Source organism: Corvus cornix, chromosome Z (assembly GCF_000738735.6).
Source record: "Corvus cornix cornix isolate S_Up_H32 chromosome Z, ASM73873v5, whole genome shotgun sequence".
In the NCBI taxonomy this organism is placed as follows: Eukaryota; Metazoa; Chordata; class Aves; order Passeriformes; family Corvidae; genus Corvus; species Corvus cornix.
Genome location: NC_046357.1, coordinates 38,293,368 through 38,313,958, shown reverse-complemented (window position 1 = coordinate 38,313,958; position 20,591 = coordinate 38,293,368). Strand labels below are relative to the sequence as shown.

The 20,591-nt window shown below is 38.2% G+C and overlaps 1 protein-coding gene across 7 annotated transcripts in view; it reads left to right on the top strand.

The window, feature by feature from the left end:
* Nucleotides 1-20,591, top strand: part of NTRK2 (neurotrophic receptor tyrosine kinase 2) — a 201,032-nt gene that overhangs the window by 43,186 nt on the left and 137,255 nt on the right. For 6 of the 7 annotated variants that reach the window (XM_039566951.1, XM_039566957.1, XM_039566952.1 and 3 more), the window contains exons 7-11: nt 2,066-2,198; nt 3,694-3,993; nt 8,832-8,864; nt 13,016-13,116; nt 14,410-14,509. In XM_039566951.1, the coding sequence (XP_039422885.1) occupies nt 2,066-2,198; nt 3,694-3,993; nt 8,832-8,864; nt 13,016-13,116; nt 14,410-14,509 (667 nt within the window). Of the gene's footprint in view, nt 1-2,065; nt 2,199-3,693; nt 3,994-8,831; nt 8,865-13,015; nt 13,117-14,409; nt 14,510-15,121; nt 15,145-20,591 lie in introns of those variants that run through there. The other variant, XM_039566956.1, reaches the window with a different exon arrangement.

Here is a 20,591-nt window from a genome sequence, read left to right as displayed (position 1 = left end):
TATATTTTCTTTCCAAAGTTCATTATATCAGGCTTGTATAGAGTTTAACTAGTCTGCCTTACATTCCAGCTTTCATAAGTAAGAGCTCTGCAGAGCTCTAGTTGTATTTTTAAAATTTTCTCTGATCTGCAAAACTCCCCAAAGGCATCAAGGCATCAGTCGTCATCAAGAACAAGAAATTAAAACAGTTTGGGGAACCTCTGCCAAGTTGTGCCCTTTTTAAAAAGCTTTTTTGTAATTTTAATTCTAGGAGCTAAAACAAATGTGGGATTTGTTTTGTGGAACTGTTCAAAAAGTGAGATCATCTAATTTTTTTAACCCTCCTATCATTGAAATGCCATGGTCGGTTTGCTTCAAGGTTTCCATGAGTATTCTGTCCTGGCATAACTACATCATTCTATTTTAGAGGGGCTTGCAATACAACCTTAGCCGTGGAGCACAGTAGTCTTTTCAATAGCCAAAGAGCACGAGCCTTTTAGACCTTATTTGCCATTCACAACTATCCTTTTCTATGAGTGTTGCTTTTGGTTTCTTTTCTTTTACTTCTGTATCTCAGTTTCTGCCTTCATTTTCTTCATCTTGTATGCTGCTTTTCCCTGTTTTTCTTTCTCCTGTTTTAAGAGAGACATTAGCGAAGGTTAAAACTAGACTCTACTTCTGCAGAGCTAACCTTTATGTTCTGAGTTTCTGTGTTGATGGATAGCTGGACTGATGTTGTTTAGATTCTTCTTGCTCTAGATTTCAGCCCTGAGCCTGTTTGAGCCCCTCTGCTTTCAGTCCAGCTTTGAGCAGTGCTCACCTCTGAGAATTGTGAAATAAGGAAATGTGCAAAGGGGTGTTTGCTTTTCCACCTGCCTCCCCTATTGTCACACTGAGATCAAAGGGACATTGAACTCAAGTGGAGTTATGGTGTCATCTCAAAGTTCAAAATTCCGGTTGCCCAAGACTGTATGGAGGAGTGTTCCCACATGTTCCTGTTGACTGCCACCCAAAGTTGCTGTGGTTTTACTATTAGAGTGGTTTGCTTGGTTGTGTTGTCTGTAGCACTGACATGAATGTGTACATTACAAAAAGTACCTCAAAAGTAGTTTTTAAAAATTATCATAATTATTATTTATTTTTGGAGTGTGTTTTGGTTCCTTTCCTGTTTAACGAAATAGTCTAGCTCTTTATGAAAAATTGAAGTATGGAAATAATAATTATTTGGAGATCATATGAAGGGCCTGATTTATGAACATTAGAGTAACAATTGGCTTTGCTAGTGCTTTTTGTGGGGGGAGGGGGTAATTCAGCCATATTTGCTTAATCAGTGTGACATAGATACATATTCAGTATGTTATTTAAGCCTGTAGATAGACACTGAGCTTTCTAAGAATCAAGCTTTTTAAGAATCATCATTCTTACCTTAATTAGCCTGTTCTTAAACACATAAAACAATACTTAGGCAATAGCTTAGGTTATGCAATTTCTTGCTTAAGGTTTCTTCAGAAAAGAAAGCTTTCAATAGAAATTTGGTTAAGAAGGAGATAGAAAACCTGTCAAGATACAGTAGGGTTCAGAAGGCAGCAGTGGAAGAGGTGTCAAGCATAAGTTTAAAGGAAAGAGAGAAAAGGATGAGTAAAGCAAGGACTGAACAGAATACAGACAGGAAGGAAAAGTTCAGCAAGAACAGACAGAGATAGACCATGGAAATCAGTCATGAAGTAGGAGAGAGGGATGAGCAAGGGTGTATGGTTAGAGGGAAAAAAGCATTTGTGTAGAGGGGATAAGTGTTTAAAAAAATGCACAGACTGAAATTGACAGGGCAGAAACATGGTTGAGTGCAATGTTTGTAGCAGGACTTCGAAGCTTTGAAGCCACTGCCACTGACCGTACATGGTTCTGTACATGTTTTATGTCTGTTTGGATAAGACACTACAATAAGGGTTTGATTAATTGTGGGACAGATACAGCTAAAAGGAAGGGAAAATGAAAAATGCCATTCAGCTGTGGCCAGTAATTCCCTCCTTCTCCTTTGTTCTTAATGCTGTGGTTGACGCATACATGTTTTTCTGATCATTTATAGAGTGACACAAATAAGAACCCTGCTTCTCTCACCATCAAGAATGTTTCATCAATGGACAGTGGGCTGTCAATTTCCTGTGTAGCGGAGAACATTGTGGGAGAGGACCAAGTTTCTGCTGAGCTTACAGTATTCTGTACGTATGCAGGCCTTCATACAGACCCTCAGGCCAAACTGCATTGGGAGGAACTGTTTTGGTATTTTTTGGACGTTAAGACTGTTGAAATGAAAACCCTTAAGGCACGTGAACTATCTACTGCAGTTAATGCTAGGAATAGCCCAGTCAGTCGTTACTGCACTTATCTTTTTCGGCTCTGTATTCTGCAAAAAATGTATTGCTGACTGCTTTGTCTTCCAGTTCAAACAATCTGTAAGTAAAGGTCTGAAGCCCTGAATACTGAATGACACTGTCATTGTGGGAGGGTTTGTAGTGGTGTTTATGTACATGCACACTGCCTTAGGAATTGCGAAGTGTGGATGCATCAAAACGCTAGTAGAATTCTATGAGACTACACGTGTTCAAGTTCTTATTACCTAAAACAAAAACTGCTTTGTTCAATGTTGATACAGCCAGATGTAAATTAATTTGTCATAGCTTTGAATAGTACACTTATTTCTCAGGGCCAATGAAGGCAGAAGGGGCATATAGTGTAGAGGTGCTGGCTTCTTACATCTAAGCTCCAGGCTGAATTCATTTTGCATGAACTATACAGTATGTTTTCACAAGCTGCAACACTCTGTTTAATTGAAGATGGGAACGGAACACTTGGTAGATGGCAAACTTTGCTCAGCACGTGCTTATGACAGAGTAAACTAGAAAGATCACTCTAGATGTAGGTTTGTAGGTTGAAATTGGATATGTAATAACTATGGGAACGAACATACACTAGAAATGTTTGAACAGTGTAAATGAGATTCTGAGCTTGGCACTGTTTTGAGTGATAAAAGGGAGTGTAACTAGAAGAAATTGGATGTAGTTAGGAATAAATTTAAAGGAAAATAATGAGCAAGGTGTTGGAATAGTCTCTTGAGGGAAATAGAAGAGGCCTGTAAACTTGAGGCATTTAGCAGGTTTGAACTAGAATGAGAATATGTATAGTAGAGAATTATTTTTCCCTGACAGAAGAATCTATAGAATTAAGTAATCTGTTCTGTCTTTGATTCTGTTAAAAAAATAATCTGTAAACTTGGATTCCTAGCTGAGTGTCTTTCCAGTACTACTTGCTTTTGACCAACTTTTAAATATTTTCAATACTATTGTCTTCCTTCAGCACTCCTGTGCAGTTTTTTCAGCAAAGTAAAGCCAAAATGTCTCTGTCCTTCTTCTAAGTGATCCAGTAACTGAAGTTCCCACACCTGACACGTTTTAAATGATTTAACACATTTTCAGTCTAGTCTGTTTTGTTTCTTTCTAAAGAGCGGCTTCAGTTCAGCATAGTACTCTAGGCAGAGCAGGTAGGTTCCTCTGTGAGTATCCTTCAAATGGGTACCATTCCATCTAGTAACATACTTTTGTACTGACAAATGAAAAATACTTCCATGATAACTTGGGAGGGAGGGAGGAAGAGAAGGAAGGGAGGAAGGACGTGTTCAGAATATTCTGATGTTCTTCACTCTTTTTTCCAATACAGTTGCACCAAATATCACATTTATTGAATCTCCAACCCCGGACCACCACTGGTGTATTCCATTCACTGTGAAAGGGAACCCTAAGCCCACATTGCAGTGGTTCTATGAAGGAGCTGTACTGAATGAGTCTGAATACATCTGTACTAAAATACACGTTATCAATCAAAGTGAATACCATGGCTGCCTTCAGCTGGACAATCCTACACACCTGAATAATGGTGCTTATACCTTACTGGCAAAGAATGATTATGGAGAGGATGAAAAACGGGTTGATGCTCATTTCATGTCAGTGCCTGGAGATGGTGAGTGTAGTTTTTTTTTAATGTTAGCAATTGCAAATTGATGAAAGTGGTGAAATAGTGGTTTTGGGCAGTTTTAACTATTTTGGGGGAAGCTTCTTATAAGACTTCTTTTTCTCTGAATGAATGTCTTCAATATTACTTGTAAAATAATGTTTTTCTTGAGCATTTTCTTCTCGTTTATTGCCTCTCAAGGGAGGCCATGCCAGTGCTCTGTAAATCTTCCCTTTGTGTAACCATCCTCCCTGCCAGCCAAGGCTAATGAAAAGTTGCTGTTTCTAAAGTTTTCCCAAGCCTCAGTTGTTTTCCTGAAAAGCACTGAGTTCCAGTTCAGCAACTCTGTAACTTGCTGCACTGCATATGAATTGAACTAGGCAGTGTATTCAAGGATGGGGGGATGTAGCATCTAGTGCCTTGTTGTGAAATTGATAGTGCAGTAAAGTGAGTTCTTGATAATATGTTGTTTATAGGACACCACAGGGAACTAGGGAGAAAACAAGTAACCCAGGGGGAAGGATGGGCAAGGTCTCAGGTCTTAACAGGCATTTTGATGGCCAGTTGCCATTTGTCTAGGTGGAGGCTGGGCACCTACGTTGCTAGGAGTATCAGTGTTCAAGATGGTTGCACCTTCAGTTGCTCTAAAGATTCCCCCTCGCCCTTTATAAATACTGTGTGGGCAGGCTCAAGGTGGACTAGCTCATTGAATTGCAGGGACAGCTGTAAGTGATTGATGTTCACTGTGGTTTGATCTTTTCCCACATCTTCAAAACCATACATGAAGTGGCTGTAATAACAGTCACTGTATGTGTAAGCATATTGGAGTGTGTGGAAAAAACTCTGAGTAGACCTTGCACGTTTGGAGTAGAAATATAAGTTGTGATTTTGTGCAGATAATTGCACAGTCATACCTCAAAATATGAGATTGTATGTATCGTTGGCTTTTTGACCATGTGCTATAAATAGTTGCCTTCTTTTTTTTGAACAGCAGTGTGCTGTTATGTTATCTGATGGGAAAAAAAAGTGGTGACTATTTAAATTCTCTTCCTACATCTCAGGCTACAGACCATGAAAATATGGTCAGTATTTAATCTTTTCCCTTTCAGCTCAGTTTGCTGTAGGGAGAGAGGTGGTAAGTCTTTTGCTTTCCCATCATTAGGAGAAGATGAAGAGCTGATAAAACCAGGCTGTGCTTACTCCTTCTGTGCTTACTGCTTCTCTCCTGCTTTTTCTCTGGAGTTCTTCCTTGAAGAGAGTCACTACAGAAACATGCCATGGTTTCAGCTACTGGTGTCCCCTAATACTGCATTATAACTGTTCAGGAAAACAGTTCACCTCATGGATGTTTTGTGTACAGTGGGAGTTCTCTTACACCCTGAGTATTTAATATGAACCCGGCTTAATTTTCTAACAGAGTATGAGCTACCTCTAATACATTAGGTGATCTTACCATTTTTTTTGTCTTTGATCCAAGTCCCCTTTCCTGTCATGTTTTTCCTTTATGCTTCTGTCCACAGTAAATAGAACTGTAGCTATCCTCTAAATTACAAAGAAAACATGGTTTATTTGTTCCATCCCTTTTATATTCCTATGGAATCTAAGTCTACCAATATAAACTGCACTGTGTTCTTTAAGCATTTCCCAAGATCTGTGGTGGAGTAAGCCTCACAAAAAGAGTATAGAGGAAATGGGACTGTGTAGAGACAGGATGTAACTGCATTAGAAATTAGTTCATGCACAGTGGATGGCACCAAACCAGTCTTAAAAATTAACAACAGGGGAAATGGCTTATCTACTTAGCCTCCTCAATATTGTTTTTAGTTTTCTCCTGCAAGAATCATGGCATTGAGCTTTAGAAAACATCACAACATTGTTGTCTCCTCCACTGAAGCTCACATAAAAGCAAATGCATCATATTACAATTCTTGTTCTATACTATTGCTATTTAAAGCACTGTCAGGCTTTTTCAAATCCTTAAAAGGCTTTTCAGTGCTGCCGTTATGGTGTGGTTTCTTCTTTTGGCCCACACATTGTACACTGAAGCATAAAGACTAAGGCCCACACCCTGGTATTATGTTCATTTTCATGTGCTCATGGCTGAATTAAATGCCAGTCCTGATGTTTCGTGGGGCGGGGTACACTCACTGAGCTTTAAACTGATTCTCTGGTTATTGTATCACTTGGCCAAATGCTCTGAAGATAAAAAAACCTGAAAATTTAAAAAATCCCCTCACCCATAATCCATATGTCTACCCAAAGTAAATGCATGTAAGTCTGAAGCATGTTCTCCATCAGAAGTGTAATATTCCACTTTCAGATTTGGGTCAAACATGATGACGATGTGATTTGTACTAAGATGCTCCCAACTTTCAGCGTGCTGCTTGAAGAACTTTTTATCACTAGTCTTAGGATGCAGGCGTGAAAGAGAGGAAACCACAGACCACAGTGGGATTTTGATTGTGTTGATGATGCCCAAGTTAATGTTGTAAATTAAGAATTTGTTTTAAATGTGAAAACCTGGAAGAATAAATTTCATGTTTTGCTAGCTGAATTTTTAAGTGCCTTTAGTCTGCTAATGTTCTTGGTTTCCAATTCTTGCTGAGAGTGATTTGATTATTTGAGACTAACTGCAATAAAGTGTAAGCAAGAAATGGTCATGGTTTGTTTTGGAGGCTGTTCTCATAGTTGATCCAAAATGGCTAATGAATATGGGAGAGATTTTTACCAATAATAGATATTTTTAATTAAGCTTATTCATCTACTAACTCTCTACATGAAATTCAGCTGAAGGAATCCAAGTCACATATACCTTGTCAAAGTAAAAGAATATGCTAAATACACCTTAGAAGTAGCATATTCCTTGCGCAGCATAACATGCTTTTTGCATAAGTATGGTTTTTTGGATTGAGTCTTTTGCTGCTGCTTTATTTTGTAAATGTCAAATTTATAAAGAAAGAAGGAAACAATCCAAGTGTAGTTGATGTAGTTTGTAAAGATGAGTGAATAGTGTGTCTTTTGATAGCTCATTTACTCAACAACCTCTTCTAATGGGGACCAAAACAATGGTGCCATTCTGTACTTGGCCTTGAAAATAATTGTGTATAAACAGGCAAAATGACTGTGGTGAAGTTTCATTTTAAAATAACTTCAACTGATGATTAAGTAGGTATGTTTTTATGTGCTAAGTAGAAGAAGTAATACTAAACAGAAGTTTGGGGGTTGTCCACCATCTTGATTTTTGTAGCTTTATTTGAAGTGTTTAGTTATATAAAAGGTATTTGAATGGAGTTACTGCCTTCTTATTTTATATGTCTGGGAGGAGTTAGAGTTCTACTAACCTTCTTAGTTTGTTCCCATTCCAGTGAATAGAAACAAAAATGTTGACATGTAACTCAGAAATAAAGGACTGGGAGATTTTTTGTTGGTTAAGGTTTTCTTTCCACTTCAGATTACAGAAGGTGAGTTAGAAATACTATATTTAAGTGGTTGGATGTTCTACACTTGGAAAACTGAATCCATGAACTTTTGTGGACAAAAATCTGTGGTCAGGTTACTTGAGGATAGATAGTCAGGCTTTCTTCACTGGTTATTTATTTCTGCTGATTGACATGACAGTTTTCATGGGGTCTATTGACATGTATCCCCGATTACTGGAATATCTTCAAGTGCATTTAAAAATAAGCCTAATTATCTGCTGCCATTCTACAAACAGGTTGCAACTGGTGTTTTCAGCACAGGTTCTCTTGCTGTTAACACTGATGTTCTGCTCTTACTTCGCTGTGGCATGACCATATGCCGGTGTAATGCCACTGCTATGGATTTACTGTATAGTAATATAAAGAGAATTATATTTCTTGAAGTTGGATTAATCTTTAGAGTTTTTACTTACTTGTTAATTTTATTTCCAAACCTGCAAAAAGAGAGAGAAAAAATATGGAAGAGGTAACTATAAGCCTACTACATAAGCTGTGCTAGAAATACATTATAGATCAGAATGCATGGGTATGTTCAAATACAACAGGAGTATCTTTCCAAGCATGAATAGTGTAACAGTTCACTAATTTCTGTGGGCGTTCTGTGCATTTTACTCACATACGTGCTAAGCCTTACATACATGAAGTAATTAGAAAAAGCTGCAAACAGGAACTAGTAAAATTTAGAGAAATGTGGACTAGATAGGTATCCATTTGCTAGTGTAAAGTCTGGTTTCTGAGATACCTGACTCTTTTAGTAAGAGTTCTGTCTGTGTATCAGCTGTGCAGCTGGCTTCTTGGAAGCATCCTTTTACAGAGTGAATCAAATGGTGCTGCTTAGGTAATTTCTACATGTGGCCCTTAACTTGCCAGCTCACAGCTGAAAATGGTTTGTTGTTAGCACAGTGATAAAATAACATAATTTTTTTTATCAGGTAAAAATCAGTGATTGTTAAATCTCTGTGAAATCTGCTTCCACTTGAATTCAGGGAAAATTTTACCATTGATTTTTCAAGAGGAATCGTTATTGTTGCACTTATTCCAGATATATATAGATAGATAGATATACATATGTTAATAGTGGAAAGCAGGATTTTGCCCAGTTGTGAAATAACGCATGCCCTTGCCAGAGCTAGTGTCCTGTGCACATGCGAAGCAAAATATTAACCTTTGGAATAACTCTGAGATGGGTGTAAATGTAATTAATAAACTGCAGTTATTGATGTTGATATGCATTTATGTAGGTACTTAAGATTGCTATGGCAAATAAAGTCAATTCTTAAAACAACTCCTAAAGAAATTTTTATTCTTCCAGCATTTGCAATTTATTTACAAATCTTTTCTTTTTTTTTTTCTCTTTCCGGTGTACAGGTAGTGGCCCAATTTTGGATCCAGACGTTTATGGTATATATTTGATTTTCGTTTTCTTTTATTTTAATAATAGAAGTGAAGGAACTGAAACATTAAAAGTTCAAATGTTAGGCTCAGTTAAATTGAAATGTCACATAGAATAACACAGTTCTAAAAGATACTTTGGTGTTTTGGTTCTCCTGCCTTATATTTAACGTATGTGATGAAAATATGATGTTTTACTTTACTATGCTGCTTTTGATTCACATTAGGAGAAGCATAAATCCACTGCTACAAATGGGTGCAGTTGATCCTGTAGGATGACAGCTGTGTGATGTAGTTCACAGACATGAGATTTTGTGAACCTTTTGGAGGCATTTCTTGGAGGAAAGAGAGTTTGTGATTTCTCTTTATACAACTTAATTTATTTTTTCAGGGATGATTCCATACTTGTTTTGCCTCCAAAAATGTACCCCTAAATCCCACTTAGAAATGAAGTTGGCACAAGTAAGTTTTCCTGTAGGCAATTTATTTTGCTCTGTCCACTCATTTGTACCTTCCCTTAATCTCTCTTGCATAAGCAGACCATCAATTCAGTGGTAGCTGAGTGTGTGCCAGGAGATTTTGATGGCACAGTGTTCGCATTAGTTTTTTAGTTCGGCAAAATGTACCAAGTGAAAGCCAGCAGGCACTGAAATAGAAGCTGCAGTATGAAAAGCAACTGTTTTTAAAAAAAATATTTCTGGTATACTTCTGGTGAGTAGAAAAGTTCATCTTAACCAACGTACCCGAACAGCTTGAAGCTGGATCCTATTTGGAGTACTTTTTATTTGGATGAAACGGCCCATGAGTCAAGTTACCTAAAGCTGATCTAAATGTTATTGCTTTGATTCCATTCCACATCATTAAACTTCAGCAAATGTGCAATTGAAGCATCAATTTGACTTCAACTGCTTAGAAACTCCAAAGGATAGCTTCCCCTCCCTCTCTTTCAAAAGTCCTTTTTTTTTTGAGGAGGAGAAGGAGGGAGGGTTGGGGATGGAGAAGTGGCGATGGTTTGCACAGTTCCTTCATGTGTTGTATTATATAAGCTGTGTGGATGAAGATTTTTACTCTGAGCTGTTTACCAGGGTCGTGATGCCTGTGTATGGCTTAGCCATGTGAGTGCTGTGCTTCAACTGACTTGGGTGGGTTTCTGCTGAGATATGTGCTTTGAGTTTTGCTAGCAGATCACAGCCTGCAAGACCTAGTCCTGGTGAAGACAGCCTTCCTCTTTATTCCTGGATGTTCTTTCTGCTGTTTGAAAGTGCTGCCCTTGTGATGTGAGGCAATTTCCAAATGTTTCTCTTAAGTATTTTGAACATACAACAGAAATCAGAAGATCTGATGAGGTCACATCAGGCTGCATGACATTGAGTTTGCCGAGGGGAGTCAGTCCTGCCTGCATGGGGCACTGCCTGCTGCAAGCGTGAAGCAGCCACCTGTGCCTCTAGCTCACCTCTGCGGCACCTCTTGGAAAAGGCAAAGAGGGAATGCTGTCCTGACACCATCTGGGAAGTAACTGAAAGAAATAGAGTGACTCATGTGGATCTGAGCAGGAAATTGAGTGCAAAGCCAGCTCCTTTGGCTCTGAGTTCATATTTTCATGCCACAATACCTCTTCTAATGTGGTTGTGAGCATGAAAGAGACAACCTGCCCCATATCTGCCAAACCCCAGAATGACTGTGCAGAATGAGCCCCCCCAGTGTTGATGTGACTGCGCTGTTTTGTCTATCCCAGCCGCTATGTACCTTGTTTGTGAAGTGGCTGCAGAATATTGGCCAGTGTCAGCTGCAATTCACCGCAGCTGTTATTAGTCACTGGTGGCTGCATGAGGTACAGAGCACCAGAGAACCTGGCCCTAAGGCAATATGAGCCTTATCTAGCATGAGTCAAAAGGCGTGACCCTGTCTGTAAGAGTGCTCAGTGTCTATGTCAGGATTTCATAGTGAAATGAACAGGAATTTGTTTAACTCAAATGGTCCGGTTTGGGCTGGAGAGCTGTCGCCTGTATTTTCCTGGCCTGATTCACCCATTTCGAGGGGCTTTGAAGATCTGGCAATACCTCAAATGCAAATGATTCACGGTTAGGCAGCAAGCAATGTCAGCACACCACCAGTATACCAATGTAGCCTACCTTCACTCTTGTCCATTTTAATATAGAAGTGCGCTCAGAGGATTCACAGACCAGACCTGTGGTTCTCATTAGACCTCCATGGTGTGATTTCCAGTAGCTTAGAACAGGCCTGAGCATAAACAGAACTACAAATAACATCAGCTATTTACAGGTGAAATTGGGAGCAAAAAATTTCCTTCTTCAAAGTTTATTTCACAGAGTCAGAGCAGCAAAGACTCTAAGTATTTGTTTTATATGTTAGTCTTATAAAACTATAATAAATATATGGTTGGCCAAAACCATCTTTGTGAAAATTTTCCCAGCTAATTGTAAAGGAAGCCAAATTTTTTTTAGGCTCAAGTACTTGTTATAAAGTGGACTTTGCCTGCAAATAAAGAAGTAAAACTCTATTCCTCTGCTCTGGCAAAGGATGTATTCACGGTGACAGATGATCAGAACAGAACCTTGTCTGAAAGTCCAGGCTGCTTGTGCAGGTGAGCCATTCAGGCAGGGATTATTCTACCTGGATGAGCAAGGAATGCTGTTCATTCTTCTGTTGCTGCTGCTCTAACCTTTCTGCATGGTAAACTACACACACAGAGATGCAGTGCAGAGTTGGAGAGTTCAAATGGTAAAAGATCAGGAAATTAAATTTTTTTCTCTTGAAAGCTCTGTATATTTAATATGTATTTTGTCTTGAAAGAGTCCTGTCCTTTGGCATGCATAGTTTAGATCCAAAATAGACTGTGTGAGTTGTTTAGACATCCTGACTGTGATGACTGTAACACTGGTGCCAGAGGTAGCTGACAGCTTCCTGTACAAAAAAAAAAATCCTTGCATGCCTGAAGATCAAAAGCCCAGTGCAGCTTCTTGCTAGGACTGCCAGCTGAGCTCTCCAAACCGGCGTTGGGAGCTGAAGGAGAATACTGCTGAGGCACAAGCCCTCCCTGTGCTTGCTCAGCTGGAGCTCCATGCTCAGAAATGCTCCTGCCACTGTATTTAGCAAGAGCTGTTTCAAATTCACATTTAAGATTTCATCTGCAGGCTTATGGCACTGATTTTAATCAAAACATGTAAAGAAATATCTGTTTAATTGCAAACTTAAATTACGATGCTGGACATGTATTTTATAATAGGTGCAGTTATTGCCCTTTGTTTCTTTCATCCGCATTATAGTCATGAAATTAAAATGTTACATGTGTTTCCAGATGTAATAAAAAAATGCATTTCAAAATTTTCTCTTAATGCATGTTTATCTTAACTTCATATATATAACTATTTAATTCTTTTTCTTTCATTTGAGTAATTTTGTCAGGAAATCACAGATTGTGAATATCTGTGTTTTATTTTGAAATTTTTATAAATAATTGAGCCATGATCATTCTTTGTCTGCAGTAGTTCTGGTTTTGCCCCTGCAGTCCCATCAGTGGAATTATCTTGATAAATCAATCAAATTTCTTCATACCATCTCAGGCACTTTAATTTTTAAAGGTGTTACAGCTATACTAAACTGTAACCTCTGTCCATATAACATGGGTTTTTAAAATTATTTATTAAACAAATGAAAACAGTTATTTCACATTTGATATTAGTAAAATAGCTTGAAACCCATCTGCCAAGTTCTTCTCAGCAAAACAAAAGTGCTCAAGCTAATTTCTAAGACTGTCTTATATTTGACTGAATACAAGGCTGGTGAAGTTCAGTGTAGAGGGCAGTCTTTCATTTTTAATGGGAAGTCAGAACCACATTAAAGTAGCTCTATAGGTGGAGTTCTCATTTAACTCTAGTGTTTCCAGTAGAGATACACATTATGCTGTAGATTGCTTCTCTTTTCATGTTTGTCAGTCCCAGCACGTTTGTTCAATTACATGCCACAGTGATTCTCCCCAAAACATTCCAGCTTCATTAGCAGTTACGAATTTTGTCCAAAGAGCTCAAATTCCCAAAGTTGATAGTGGCATTACCATCTTACAGAGCAGAAATAATATAGAAAACCATTTCCCTGTCGAAGTTATGAGGTTATAAAAGCAATCTTTTTTTTTTCTTAAGAGTATGAAACCACACCTAATGATCTTGGAGATGCCACTAATAACAGTAATCAGATCACTTCAACGGATGTTTCCAACAAAGAGAATGAAGATAGCATCACTGTAAGTATATGCATTGTTTCCTGGTCTGTGATTTTTGTGAACTTTTTGGCTATACAAACTTACAAACTTTTGGCTATACAACTTACAACACTGCAGACACTATAGTAAGACTCTGGCCTATCAGAAAGCTATTACTGTGTTGTGATCAAAACTCAGGGAAAAAAAAAAGGATGAAAAAGAAAATTAGTGTGCCCCACTCATGTCCTTCCCCCATTTTTTTGGGTTAGTAAATCACTTTTCAGTTCAAGTAAAACCATGGTTTTGTGTCTTGCTCTTCTGAACTACTTAACTGTCATTTCTTTAGCCTAAGACTTTGCATCTAATTTTTAGTCAAGGAGAACGAATCTTCATTTACAAAACAAAGATATCTAAGGTAATTTGAAGATTGTTGGTTGAATACCCATCCTGGAGTCACCTCCACATTAGAGAGGTGATGTGCTGCAATGAATTTTCAAAATGCAATTATCTGTATTTAAGACATGATTTCATCTAGGTTTTCTGATTAAATGGCTTGTGACAGATTTTAGTGCAAGTGGCTGAACTGATGGGCCTCCTCCTTTGGTGCCTTGTCTCTCATGCTCTCCTGAACTGAAATACTGGAAACTGATAGTGGGTTACCAGCCTGGTAGGCATGGCAGCCTCCCTCCATCAGGGTCTCTGTAAAGCATCAAGCAGCGGAGAGTGTGCCTTCATGAACCAGAGAGCAGACTGTGAGTTGGGACAATGTGCTAAAAATTGGGAGGATCCAAGACAGTCTTGTCTCATCTGATAACAGAGTCATTGAATTGCCGAGGTGGTAAAAGTAGGACCTGTGGAAGTCCTCTGGTCCAAGTTCCCCTGATTAAAGCAGAGCCAGTATGGTTCCTTATGGTTGTGTCCTCTCTGGTTTTGGTATTTCCAGTGATGGAACCTTCACAGCCACTCCAGGTAATTTATACAAGTGTTCAACCATCCCCACAGTAAATTCTTTTTTCCTATGTGCTTTTCTTACGTGGTTTCTTGTAACATGCCACTCTACTGGAAGGGAAAAGGGTGATGTAGACTGCCTCCTGCCTGCCTTGAATGTGTAGGATGTTGAAAAAGTTCTCATAAGTGTCTGAATCTCTGTTCTCTACAGAATAGAAGAAACCTCAACAAGTGTCTGTTTTCTGTACTCTTTGATCTGAGTGCAAATGCTTCCCAGTTGAAATTAATCTCTTTTTGTAACTGGATTAATTTGAATGTATTCTGGATGTCTTTGAAGACACAAGAACAAAACAAACAGGTCTGTTTGTGTCCTCTTCTTTTTTTTAGGTGTACGTTGTGGTGGGAATTGCAGCACTGGTGTGCACTGGCTTAGTAATAACCCTCATTATTCTGAAGTTTGGAAGACACTCTAAGTTTGGGATGAAAGGTAAGCAGGGTTGGTTTTACACCTTCCAGAATTGTTGTGGGTTGTATGAGCTGAGACTGTAGACCCCTGAACCGGGAGCAGTCAAAATAGCTACATCAAATGCCACCACATTTAATATTTCGTTTATTCATCAGGTAAGTAAGGGCAGAAATAGATGTAGACAGTGTAGAATGAAACACTTTGGGATCAAACACTTCTTTTTTCTCTTAGAATAAATACCATTTCTCTGCCTTCTGATGCAAAGCCTCCTGAGACACTTCCTGGAGTAAAATATTTCTCAAGTCAGTGTAGGTAGGAAGAAAATAGGAAATTAAATTTATTCTGTTGCAAGTTTGATTATAACAGTTTAATGAGAATCTATGCTGTATGTAAGAGGTGCTTTAGACTATACTACAATGTCTCATTAAGGTGAATGAAGGGGAAGCAATGACAAGAGCGCAAGGTACATTTGCCGTGGATTCTGTCATATGTCAAATGAAAGCACCAGCTTTCTGACAGATGCATTTTCATGTGCTTCTTGGGAAGTAGAATCTGGAGAGATTCACAAGTACTCTTGTCCCTGTGGAAGGAGGAAAGCTCGGCCCTTCATTTATTCATTTATTTATTTTACAGCCAGATAGAAGTATGTGTGACACAGAGGTACCTGCAACAACGCCATTACCATATTGTTTTACTGGTATCATCAGTCTGTTTCTGATGATGTGGGTGAAATTGTATTGAACAGAAAAGAAGAGAAATTAAAAAGAAGGAAATTAAAAAACCCACTTGCTGTCGTGTTGAGAGATCTAGAAGATGCTTTACTGTGTGCTAAGGGAGATGAGTGTTTGTTCTTAAGATATGTAGATGAGGGTCTGTGGAGAACACGGTAAGTAATCTTTTGGTAGACTCTTGTTAATCTCATGTCCTTCTTCTCAAATGTGCTTATGACACAGTATCACCTGGATGTATATTTGGGTAATGCTTACATAATCTTGATCTCTTTCCAGAGATATCTGCTCTATATTTTGTGTTCTTGTATTCTGTTTAGAGTAGATTTCCTGGAACAAATGGGATTTGAGCAGAGCAGAAACGTAGTCAGTGCAGATCAACTGTTGGGATGGTAATCTTGTCTCTCACCTCCTTCTGATGCAACGGAGTCTCTGCTGTTTGGGGTAGCATTAGAAAAGAACAGTCACTGTGAAATATCCTGAATAGCAACATGAAATCAGCAGGATAGAGCTGCAGGATTTTGGCAGAAGGCTAGTCTGTGACTGAACAACAGTTCAGCGTAAATTTTATTTGTGTTCGAGGCTTTCTGAATTGCATTTAGAGAGCTGAAGTAGGTGGAAGCTGATTGAGAGAAACAGTGAGAATTGTTTGATGTTAGCTCTTTAAAGCTGAATACTTGTTAGGTTTTTCAAAATACGCATTGACTATTTCAACACAACATTACTGAAGAAACTAGGAAATAAACCCTACCCTGAAGGAGAATGCACAAGTTCTATTTTGTGTTGTAGAGTTAAGTTACCTTTCAGGAAGCTATTTGTTTTTCAGTATCTTCAGATACAGCTCTTCTCACAAAAAGGGTGCTCTTCCCTAATCAGTAAATTTGACCTTAGTAGTTCTTCATTGCAAAATTGCCCATCTAGATCGTATTTTAGTAAGAATATAATTTCATGGAAATGACTGCATGAAATTACAAAAAGGCAGCAACCTCAAACATGTTATTTTGTTTATAATGGTGAAATGTCACTGTGATTTACAAATAACTCTTGAGTCTTTCATTAGAAAGGAGTGACTTTCATTTGTCCCTTAAATGGACCTCAAACTTCCCCAAAGCATGCATTCACACCTCAGCTTCACCACCTGCACCTATCTGTAGTCCAAAGTCCCAGAAACACTCTTTCCCTTTATCATTATCAGTATTACTGAATTTATATTAAAACAATATTTAAAGACTTGAGTTTAGATATATATAGATATGTAATAATTGGCAAATATTGCCTGCTCTGAAAAACCTGCAGTGTAAGTATATGTTGAGAATTGAAATATGAAAATAAGCAACCTGGTGTATTTGAACATGAGGAAAATAAGGTGAATGTGATGAGAAGAGGTTTTTTTCAGTCATTATTGACCAATACATTTAAATGTATATCTTGGACTTTGTGAATAAAAAGGTTAAGTCAGCCACCTGAGAACTGTTTGAGACATTTGTAATTTAATTCAGTCACAGCAAAATTAATCCCAACTTCACATATAGACAATGTGCTATAGTGGTCATTTAATAAACAGTAGGGAAATGGTAAGAACCTAAATATCCAGATTTCCATGGAAGATATTTATGAAACAAGATTGAAAAAACCTCTCCAAAATTAATGCATTTGTGAGAAGTAACTTCCTGAGTTACATCAGGCAGAAATACACAAAAGGCTATGCTTCTTTTTTTTTTTGTTACTTTCTGAGAACACAACCTCAGACACCCTGTCATTAAATGTCTACCCACCCTTCTTCAGCAAGCAGTTTGGAAAAAAACCAAAGTAGTCAGTAATTGGAGCAGTCAAACTGGCACTGATGGTATTTTTCATTTAACCATGTGTACGGAAAAATGTTCCATTGAAAATCAGAAAAAGAAATGTGTGTAAAGGCTAACAGCACTGTGTGTCCCATAGGCAATATCTTTACATAAGGGATGATATTTTTCATCTCATTTGGGTTCAGAGCAGGCATCTGCAGCTTTGTAGACATTGTTTTATGCCTCCTGCTTTTAAAAGCCAGTTTATCTCATCTTTTACATGGCCATCGTCTGCCCACTTCTTAGACTTGTGTCTTTGCTGAGTTCTTCTGTACTTAAAGAGCTTGAGCATGGTTGGAGTGTGGGACTGACAGTGACCAAGTCCCCAGAAAGAGACATGGAGTAGGGAGTTGTGTCTGAGCAAAGGCTGTGTCAGAGCTGCTCATACCTGGAAGCACTGCACATGCTGAGGCTGCAACAGAGCTCACCCTGATGTCTTCTTCCCAGTACTGTGTGGAGCAGAAAAGTGTCCAATCTATGTGTTACAGAGCACCAGGTCCTCTGGGAACTTCCAGTTCTTTGGCAGTACTGATCAATGTCTTACCGAGGTCTGTTGAAGAGTTGTATAAAAATAAATTACCCCTATTTTTTTACTTTTTTCAATTAATTTGGTGTATCTAAGGTAAGAGAATAACTTGGGATGTATTAATTTTACTCAGTTACCTTTCCAAACTGTAGAAATAGAGTGCTTTTAGAGGTGAGGAGGACAAGCAAAGCACTCGGAAACATTTTGTTTGGGATGTTCTGTATTCTGATTGAAGTTGGATTTTACTGTATGAAACAGTTGTTTTAATTCTTGCCTTAATTCTTTTTACTCTGTCTTTCAGAGCTAGAGGAGATAGCAGTTTCTGATGATTGACTTTGGGAACAGTATTAGTACAGAACAAATCTGTGGTCTGTGCTAGGAGAGTCTTAAAATAGGGTTCATACAAAAAACTCTTATGTTGTGCTAGACTTCCAGACTTCCATAGCAAAATTCATCAGAATAGTTGGTGAAACATAATTCTCTATTTCGCTGCTTGTGTACATTTTAAACACCTTCTTATACAACACCTTGTGACAACAGCTTTGTATGAAAAGCTGCTTTTGTTTGCTTGAATCTGGAGGTGAGGTTTTTAGACCCTTGCCAGATGCTGTAGCATAAATGGTGAAAGCTTCAGTTAATTTCATAAATGCATTTGTTAAGACTTGTGGGTTGCTCTTACGAAACCCCTTGGCTTGCTTGCTTGCTTGCTGTGGGATGTGAAAGTGCTTATGGTGGGAATTCACTGGAGGCTGCCAAGACAGCTCTTACCGTTTTGTGTTTATTTCTGACTCCATCTAACCAGCTTATGAAACTGAAAAATAACAAGGGAACTGGAGTAGAGAGGACAAGGGAGTGTTTGTGAACTCCCTGAGAGGATTTGTGGAAGAGTAATTCTAGTCCTGTTTTATTTTGCTTTGCCTGTTGAATAATGATGGAAGTAACCAAATGGTTTGCAGCATAACCAGCCCAATACACAGTTTGCAGATTTTAATCATGCTGCTAAGGATGAAGGGAAGTATGAAGAAAACTGATGGAAGATAAATTAGTGGAAGAACTTCAAAATAGCATTGTTCAGTTAAAAGGATGAAATAATTTTTGTTTATATCAACTCTTCCTATTCAACGACAAGATATCCTTACTACTCCTTGCTTCCTAGGGAATCTGGCAGATAATCATGGACAAGACTATTATCACAGCAGCTTTACTGATAGAGATAAATGGAGTTTGTGTAGGCTTTACCAAAATCAGAAAGAAAAGAGAAGCCACTCTTAACCAAAGCAGTGTCTTCTGTCTTTTAAGTTAACAAATAGAATCTGATGGAAGTAGAGGGAAACGTGTGTACTTGATCCATATGGGGTGAGGGGGATTTTTTTCTGTGTTTGTATGAAGTTTCTGTCAGTGCTTTGAGCTGTGTGCAGTAGTGCAAAAATAAGGGAGCAAACGGTCAGAAATTCCCATTGTATTTAGGCAATGCCAGCTATCTTCTCATGTCTGTGGGCTTGGGTGTCATGCTTTGAAAGGCGCTTCTCCTTCCTCAAGCACTCTCTGAACTACTTACTGAGTCTAAATGTATGTCTTGACTATGAGTTCTTCCCCCCATTCAAAGCTTTGCAAGTCTGTGCAGGTCAGGGTACAGAAATTTATCTTTCTGTGATCAGGTAATGAGATTGTATTTTTGATTTAAGAAAGAAAATAGTGTCTCCTTTAGGACGAACGCCTGAAAATACTAACTTTCCCTAAAGTCCTTCCTAGCTGCTTGTCAATTTTTTTGAGTGTAAGTTTAAAACCTGGACTGTAAATGAGGGTGCTGTTCTCTTTCATCAAGTTGATTAAAGGTTAGGAACATACCCACAGATTTTCCTACCAAAATCAAAACAGGGTATTTTCTCCTGCTTCCTGATAGCTTTTTCTCTCAAGTGATTTCTGTAACATATGTGTTGGACCATGAATGTCCTTCAAAACTTTTTAAATAAAAGCATTGGTTATTCCAACAGAAGCACACTGATAGTTCAAGAATACTTTTTCTTCTCAGTGTGTCACAGTTCACTGTACTGTATTTGCTTCTAACCTCTTGTAACTTTTTGAGCTTTGGTCCAAAAGACAGTACAGGGAAAGGCAGCTTGAAACTCATTTCAGTTGCAGCATATTTCTCAGTCGTCTTACCGTATTTCAGTTTGGGTAAGAAACGCTGTACAAAAGAATAATAAGAGTCTCCTTACAAAGCAGAATTGTCATTCTGACACAATGACATAACATAATGACCACCTTTAACCCTTATTTACCCAAACAATCATATTTACGTGACTTCAGATACAGTCCAGGTGAAAGTAGAGAGCCTTACCATTCTGCCTGAGACTTTTCCATGTTCCTTTGGCTGTAACTTTAGGACTGTCATGAAAGACCTTTTGTGTCTTACTTGTCTGTAAGCATATAGCAAATGGTCATTGGTTTTTCTGCTTTAATACATTTTCCTTGAATTCACCTTGTTGTTGGAGAGGGGCTGATTGCAAGAGACTTAAAAAACCCCTCTACTTCATTCTCACTGGTGATTGAAGAATTAGGATTTTGGAGTGTTTCGATGACTCTGAGAGGTTTGAAGTACTGATGTGGGAAAAGGGAGAGCTGTTATGTTTATTATTAACTCATGCATCACATGTCTTGCTTAAGCAATTGGGTTATTGCTTATAGAGTAGGAGAAAAGTGAAATGAAGTTAAAATAGAAATACTTTGTTTACTTTTAATTCTAAAGCAATTACAAAATAGAAGCTCTGCATCTTCAGCAAAGATCTGCCTTTTGACAAGTATGATCTAATGTTCAAATTGGTCTGCACTAAGTTTGTAGCATTTTTGGAAAAATCATTAAAAAGATCGAGTTTGTAGCTTGGGAACACATTTACTGCTTGACTTTCAGCAAGTCACTGAAATACTGAGCTTTTTGAGTATCCACTTTTACCTATAGAAGTGATTTTGTGCTGTGTTGTACCTACCCAAATGCCAATTCTGTG